This window comes from Penaeus japonicus, unplaced genomic scaffold (assembly GCF_977035675.1).
Source record: "Penaeus japonicus unplaced genomic scaffold, GWHDUDI00000001_assembly GWHDUDI00000031, whole genome shotgun sequence".
In the NCBI taxonomy this organism is placed as follows: domain Eukaryota; kingdom Metazoa; phylum Arthropoda; class Malacostraca; order Decapoda; family Penaeidae; genus Penaeus; species Penaeus japonicus.
In genome coordinates this window covers 290,315-297,814 of record NW_028234433.1, presented here as the reverse complement: position 1 = coordinate 297,814, position 7,500 = coordinate 290,315, and the positions used below count along the sequence as shown (strand labels likewise).

Genomic DNA, 7,500 nt, shown 5'->3' with positions numbered 1-7,500 from the left:
GAGACGTCGGATGAACGCAGGTGTGAAATGTGAAATTATCCAGGTGGTTGAGGGCAAGCTGGAAGGGGAGGGGGGGGTGTACGAACAAGGGGTGATGGGGGAGGGTTAGGGTAGGGGGAAGGGAAGGGGGGCACGAACAAGGGGTGATGGGGGAGGGGGAGGGTAGGGGAAAGGGTTGGGGGTGAATAAGGAGTGATAGGGGGAGGGTTAGGGTAGGGGGAAGGGGAGGGGGGCACGAACAAGGGGTGATGGGGGAGGGTTAGGGTAGGGGAAAGGGTTGGGGGTGAATAAGGAGTGATAGGGGGAGGGTTAGGGTAGGGGGAAGGGTTGGGGTTATAAATAAGGGGTGATAGGGGAAGGGATAAAGGTAGGGGGAGGTTGAACAGGGGGTGATAAAGGAAGGGAGGGGGGTGGGGTGTTAGTGTCTGCAGGGGAGGGGCTAACTAAAATAAGCTAGAAGTGGGGGGGGAGGGACGCGAACCAGACAATGAAGGGGGAAGGCGATGGGAAGTAGGGGGTAGGGGGGGAGCGAAGACGGATAATGAAGGGGGAGGGGGGAGGTGAAGAGGAGGCAGAGGTTGTGTTACTCGTGTCCAGTGAGGAAGAGAGAGTTTATAGTAACAGCTGAAAATAAAGTTATTGATGAAACCGATTGACTTCAGAATGCAAGAGGTGTAATCGAACCTCTCTTGTCATCAGAATTCCATGAAATTCCATGCAATTACATGTAAAGTTATTCAGTGTCATTTATATCTTTGTCTTAAGTCTTCTTATTCTAGTCTAATGTTAGTCATGTTTTTTTTATTGTTTTTGATTTTGTTTTGTTGTTGTTTTTAGATTTTGAATGGTACTTAACTATTGTTTATATGGCAGTTGTTTTATTCTGATTGTCTAATTGTGAACCACAGCCTCCTTTCCCTTCCTTATTTATTATTTTATTCATCATCATGAAGTTAATTGCGATTTCATCTCTCTCCTTCTCCCTCCCTCCCTCCCTCCCTCTTCTCTCCCTCTCTCATTCATCCAACCTCGTGAAATAACCCCGCATCTCACCCGCCCTCTCTCTCTCTCCGTCTCCCCCGCAGGTGTGATATCCGCGGGCGTGTCAGTTCCAGTCCAGATTCCCAGCCAAACTCCCGACCTCAGCGCCGCCAACTACTGGCCGAGGCTCCAGTGATGGTCTCTGATGCGCGACCCAGACTTCACGGCGTCGCATTACTCCCAAGTGTAAGGCAAAAAAAAAAAGGAAAAAAATGGGGGTGAGGGGAGGGGAGGGGAGACTCTCGGTCCACCCGTGACACCTCACCCCTCATACCCCCTCCCCCTTCTCCAAAAGAACCCTCAAACTTCTCCCCTCTCGTTGGAAAAGAAGAAGAAGAAGGAGAAGAAGGAGGAGGAGAAGATGAAGAAGAAGAAGAGAGGTCAAAGTGAATCGATAGAATTATTATGAGTTTGTCTGTCTCTTTCTTTGTACTCCTGCGTCTGCTACCAGTGATCTGGCGTAAGTGATAGTTCCTCCCGAACCCAAATGCGAGGAGATATAACTTGCTATCCACGTGTTGCTCTTGGCACTGACGGCCCTGTCGGTGCGCGAACGAGAAGAACATTTATATTTTCTTGTTTTGTTTTTGTACAATATTCTGCTTTTGGGCAGACGATTCATCATAGCATATGACAGTGTCAAGTTTCATAATGTATTACTGTGTTAGTAAGGAAATTTCGTAAAAGAAACTGTACCAACTTTTTCTCTGTTATCGTCACCTCCCTGGAGGGATAACAACGTAAAAGTTTCTAGATCGACTTGTGCAATCTGCGCTCATACTCCTGCCAATGTTTCAACGTCTTTCTGAAGCGCAAAGTGGACATGACGGAACAGTAGCACAGTATCCTCAGTTAGGTACAAATGCCGATGCCATTTGTAACCAGATTATTATTATTATTGTATAATGCATGCTGTCATTCATCGGTAATTAAGAATCTAAAAAAAATCAAGATAAAATACTCGTAGCTTAGAATTAATCCTTAGTTACATAAGTTGCTGTTGCCTCTGACTGCAGCAACGTGCATCCCAAAAGTCAGAACAATGATTTAGTCACAGAAAACGGGATGCGGTTGCGTGGTTAACGACAAGAGGAGTTTCGGCGCGAAAAAAAAAATGTGTCGCCAGTCGTTTTCGCTTTACTTGAAAGAAAAACAAAAAGCGGAAACATCTGGTTGTCTGACACCTATTTATTACTGTATAAAGGTCTGTAAACAAGGTGTGTATAGTGTAGTACATTGTGTAGCATAGTTATCATCTTCATGAATATACACAACATAGCATAAAACCCACGAAACTTTAAACAGAAAAAGAGACCTTTCCCTTTTTCTCCTGCACCCAAGTTTCCGTTGCCCAATATTCTCACAGAGTCGTCGTGTTTCGATATTTCCACAAGAACGTTTTAAATATATAATTTTTTTTTTCTTTCTTTCTTTCTTTCCTCGAGGACCTCCCTGAGTTAAGCCTTTTTTTTTAATCACTAGTTTCCTTCCCCGCATAATAGTCAGAACTAGTGCACCGTCCCAGTGACCGTCACAATAAAAGCTATTAACGCTTCTGTACAAGGGCCTCTGTCAAGGGTTAGCCCCGCGATTGATATCACTGCACTTATGCCAAATTCAATCTGATCAGATATCAGACTTGGTTTCACCTGAATAGCACCGCATTTCACAAACTAATTTCCCATAAAATTAGCGACAAAAGACTTCATTCTGTGCGCATGGTGGGAATTTTACAGCATATTGCCATGTTCAGCGTGCTCAGCGTAGCGGCAGTGGTGTGGTGGCGCCCTCAATGGCTGTCACTTGCAGAATAGAAGCGCAACGGAGGGCGAGCGTTTACGGTGAAAATACTCGCTGATCAGGTCCTTTGCACATGCCTTAATTGATTGGTGTTATGTGAATGGGTTCTGATTTTTTTCCCCCCTTCTTTTTTTTTTCTTTTTCTTTTGCTAAGACGAAAAGCATAATAGAGGATTTTTTTTTTTTTGGGTTGAATTCAAAAACGAAATCGTATTTTTTTTTTATTCTCTTTCTCTCTCTCTCTCTCTCTCTCTTTCTCTTTTGGCTAAGAGCATTTTCCAACGGATGGAAGGTATATAATGTTCAAGTATTCCCACTGTTTTTGGTTTTCTTTCTAAATCGTGGAGTTTTGGACGCTGGATTTCCATAGCACTGTGTGTATGATTTCTGCATAATATTGATTTTGCGTTGTGTCCTTTGCCGGCATTCTTTTCAGTCCTGTTTAAATTTCATGCCAGTAGTTTTCGTCACTTCCCAGAATCTCTTTGTCTTTGTCCATATTTTTGTAAATCTATTTATCCCTGATGTATATATCTAAACACTCCTAATAAGGTCATGCTAGACAGTAGCGAAGAAGCCGAGCGGTGGTGAGAGCTGTGTATGCATATGATTATATATTTCCATAGTCCAATTGATAGACTAAATAACTGGCGCCAAGGCCAGTCGCTATACCAAAGAGATGCCACTTTCCCCATTTTGCTTTTTTTCCTGTAGTCTCTTTTTTATCATATTTTGACATTATTATTATTATCACTGTTATTATTATTTTTATTTTTTATTATTACTATTATTATTATCATTATTATCAGTGCGTTATTATTGCTATCATTACCATTATTAGTAATGTTTTTTTTTTGTTATTATTGATCATTATAATTACACAAATCATAACCGAGCGATCGAAACTTATTGAGGGCAGCTCAATAAGACCGCAATTTCCGTCGCTCTGTAAAAGTCCCCCCCTTTTTTCCATATTTTTAAGATTATTTCTTTTTTATCCGGTCTTTGGACGTAACACATAGAAGCCTCGTGTATTAAAGATAAAAAAAATCAATTCCTTCATCAGCTGGTGTGGCAATGCTAGAGTTTACGAGTCAGTTATGTTGTTCCAGTGAATGCATTCGAATCCTCTTTTAATTAACACGCTTGAACCCTATATGTGACTATATGTGAGAGAACCGTTTCTTTGGAAATATATGGGATAGAAAAGAAAAGAGATTAAAAACCTAATTTTATCTTGCGTGTATATTTTTATATTTACCGAGAATCTGATATGTGTAAAAAAAAAAGCACAAATTCTTCCTTAACCCTTGACTTACCTCACTGTCAAAGATAGCCTGCTGCACAATAGCGTACAGTGTTATGTTGGCCTAACCAACCTTTGTAAATAAGGATAGAAGATACGACTTAAATGTCATCATGTGAAGGAAAAGACATTACATAATTCATCCACAATTCTTCAAAAAATAAAAAGAAAAAAAAATCACAAGATGTTTTTAACTACAGTCATCTCAGATAGGCACCTTTTTGTATATTCAATAGGAATATATTTCCTGTTAAATTTACTTGTGATCACCGGACAGGAACCTCTAACCTCCCATCCCTCCCTCCTCCCCCCTACCCCCTACCCCTTCCCCTTCCCGTGCCCCTCCTCCTTCTTTCAACACCTCCCTCCCCCCCTCCCCCTCCCCCTCCCCTGTCAGGGTTGGGTCAAGGAGTCGGGGAGGAGAGGGGGGGGGGTAGCAGGGAAGAGGAGGGGAGGAGGGGGGGGGGTGATCCAGCAAGACCACACACGGCTAAACAGCCGCATAACACTAACATCACCTGACATCCAATTCTTGTGCCCTCTATCGTGAAATGTTTTAAGACTTTTGTACTTATTAATTAGATGGAACTGATTAAGAATTAAGAAGAGAGGACTTTCTTTCTTTCTTTTTTATTTATCGTTTCTTCTTCTTTAGCGATGACTATCGGGAAAAATAAAAAAAATTAAATATGTAAAAATATTTTTGGACGTGTATCGCAGACTTGAATTAATGGGAGTGGTCATTCTTGTGTGATAGACAAATCAGCTGCCCCACCCCATCCTGGTTTTAATCACCATTACTACCATTTATAAAACCCATTTTTATAACCATTATAGTGCCAGTTATCATTAACCCCGTCAACCGCCAGTCATGTTGTGTGTAGTGGTTACTGTATGATATATAAAATATAATGAAACCTGAACCTGAGACATTTCATTCTAAAAACCCCCTTTCGAAACCCCGAGATACAAGAATTGTGACTGACTAGATGAACATAGTCAGCATGGATTCCGAAGACTGTAGGTTAAGTCTGTGTTAATTCAAGCGTAATATTGACGCTTTAGACTGATACAAAACAGTGAGAAAAACAAAATGTCGCTTGTAGTTCAAAGTCAAGCAGAGAGCACTAGATTCAATAACTGCAACAGGGAAAAAACTGTTGCTTGACACAGGTGAGTGAGTAAAGCAATATTCAGAAATGGCAATGTAAGATTTTTTTTTATGTATGACAAAGGAAAAATAAGAAAAAGAATTCAAGTCATTTGGATAAGTTGCCAATTAGTGTCAGCTGTGATCTCATATTTGTCGCGACAAGGCAAGATGGATGCTTTTGATTATTTTTTGATCCACACCCAAAATCCCCGCAGTTGGATCTGGTCCGATGCCCTCGCTCCTCGCAGCTGAACGGATTAAATTAAACAGTGATTCAAAATAAGAGTGCGACATAGTATTTTCCCATTCTTTATATCGACTGTGAAATGAAATATCTGAACCTTGAAAAAAACCCGCAATATCACCAGTTCCGAACCATTCATCGAGAAAAGAAAGATGAGAAGAATGAAGCTCTGGTCTCTCGGCGGGACTCCTCCGAGCGAGGCGAAACACAGGTGTATCCCCTTCAAACCTCGTGGCGAGACAGAAAACGGGAACCAGCCAGGTAAGCGCATTCGCCGGGTTAACCATAATTTTTCCCGACAAATAGGATGCGTCGATTATTTATAATAGAGGTTTATGATAGATATACTAGTTATATAGAATTGCACTTTTAAAAAAATCCAATTTGGTGCTTCGACTTATTTAGATTAATTTACCGGTTTGTCCGACCCTTTTTCCAGCAAATATTATGCCTCTCTCCTTTAAATACATTACGTAAAAATAATTATAACGTTACGTATCACTTCATTCACTTAAAAAAAAAATCAATATTCGTGCTCATTCACATACACTGACTTAAACATTGATATGTGTATCAAAACGGAAGACTCAAATTAATCTTGGTTACTACAAGACTAAAATCTTTTGTTTCATGTCAGTCTGCATATTCACCAGTAATAATCTACCCTACTGCTTTCCACTGAAAACTAATATAATAGAGGTTACAATAATGATTAAAACATTGAATAGAATGAAATTGTCAACATTTGATTTATTTGATATAAAATTCATAGAAATACTACAATTCATCTTGTTGTTATATATTGAATATCAACAATATCAGAAAATATATTTATTATTTCCACAACTTATCAGGGAGCATGTCTTAGGAAAATGATAAATCCAAAAGAAATGCATAAATAAATATATTAACTATTACAGCGATTTTCACATTTCAATATTTATGCACCGAAAATCCCTAAGGAAAATACATATCATCAGCATAATCCATTAATCACAATCTTGAGTTTTTTTTTTTACTTGGGGAAAAAAAAAAAAAATGTTGGGACTGGAATGTGAAAAGAAAAGAAAAGAAAAAATGAAACAATGGAGGTTTCTCTTCCTAATTTACTCACAAATAATCAATTATCTTTTGTTTTGAGACAAGGTTACTCTGCACCCACATAGCTGATGATGCATTACACTTCTGCTTATGACTGATGATCATGTAATACTAAATTCTGTCTGAATTACAACATTAATCTAAAATAATGGACAGACACCCTGCACGAACAAGCACTTGCACATCTTCGTACTTATCTTCGCAGGGTCACCTTATCACAAGGTTTGAGAATATATGCTGACCAGACTGGAGATACTGCACCATTCATTGTCTCTTGTGACCATGTCAAAATATCTATGAGAGTATCTGAATCAACTTAGAAAATGATCATAGTTGTCTAGTATTAATAATATGATGCTGTAATGAGATCAAAGTCATACACTGCAAAGGCACTCTAGTGTTTCATGAACGTACAAACTGGCAAGAAGACTGACAAACATAAGTTATTTCAAAGGGAAATTGTATCTCCAATCATAGTAAACACCGGAAGGAGAAGGTAAATCAGTGGCAAGTGTGCATAGTCAGCTTAACTCAAAATTATGATTTAATTAACAACCGAAGCATGTCAATTACCAAAGCTATCACAGAATGAATGTGTAATCAATACTTTAAAACAACAATTCCACACTCGGATAATATTGACGTGGCAAGAACTATCACACTGGATGGCCTTTGGGATCGTCACTAAAGCACTTATTTTTAACTTGATAACATTTTAGACTCTGAATGAAAAGTGAAGTCTGTGATTGTTCACTGAAGTATACGTACAACCAGGCATTCATCCTACACACCTAATGAAAGGGAAAAGAGGAGTACTAAGAGAGAAAACATGAGGAAGGGTCTATAAATTTTGTA

General features: G+C 39.5%; 2 protein-coding genes across 4 annotated transcripts in view; one reads left to right on the top strand and one right to left on the bottom strand.

Moving 5' to 3' along the window:
• Positions 1 to 5,330, top strand: part of LOC122256720 (paired box protein Pax-6) — a 179,967-nt gene extending 174,637 nt beyond the window's left edge. For all 3 annotated transcript variants that reach the window (XM_086555471.1, XM_086555469.1, XM_086555470.1), the window contains one exon: positions 1,086 to 5,330. In XM_086555471.1, coding sequence (XP_086411597.1) covers positions 1,086 to 1,177 — 92 coding nt within the window. In that variant the 3' untranslated portion in view covers positions 1,178 to 5,330. The remainder of the gene's footprint in view (positions 1 to 1,085) is intronic.
• A 939-nt stretch (positions 5,331 to 6,269) lies between these two features.
• The window catches only part of LOC122256719 (transmembrane 7 superfamily member 3), a 31,350-nt gene continuing 30,119 nt past the window's right edge, over positions 6,270 to 7,500 (bottom strand). Inside the window, exon 10 of the mRNA XM_043021602.2 lies at positions 6,270 to 7,500. This exon is cut by the window's right edge and continues 1,764 nt beyond it. The gene's annotated coding sequence lies outside the window, so the exon portion shown is untranslated.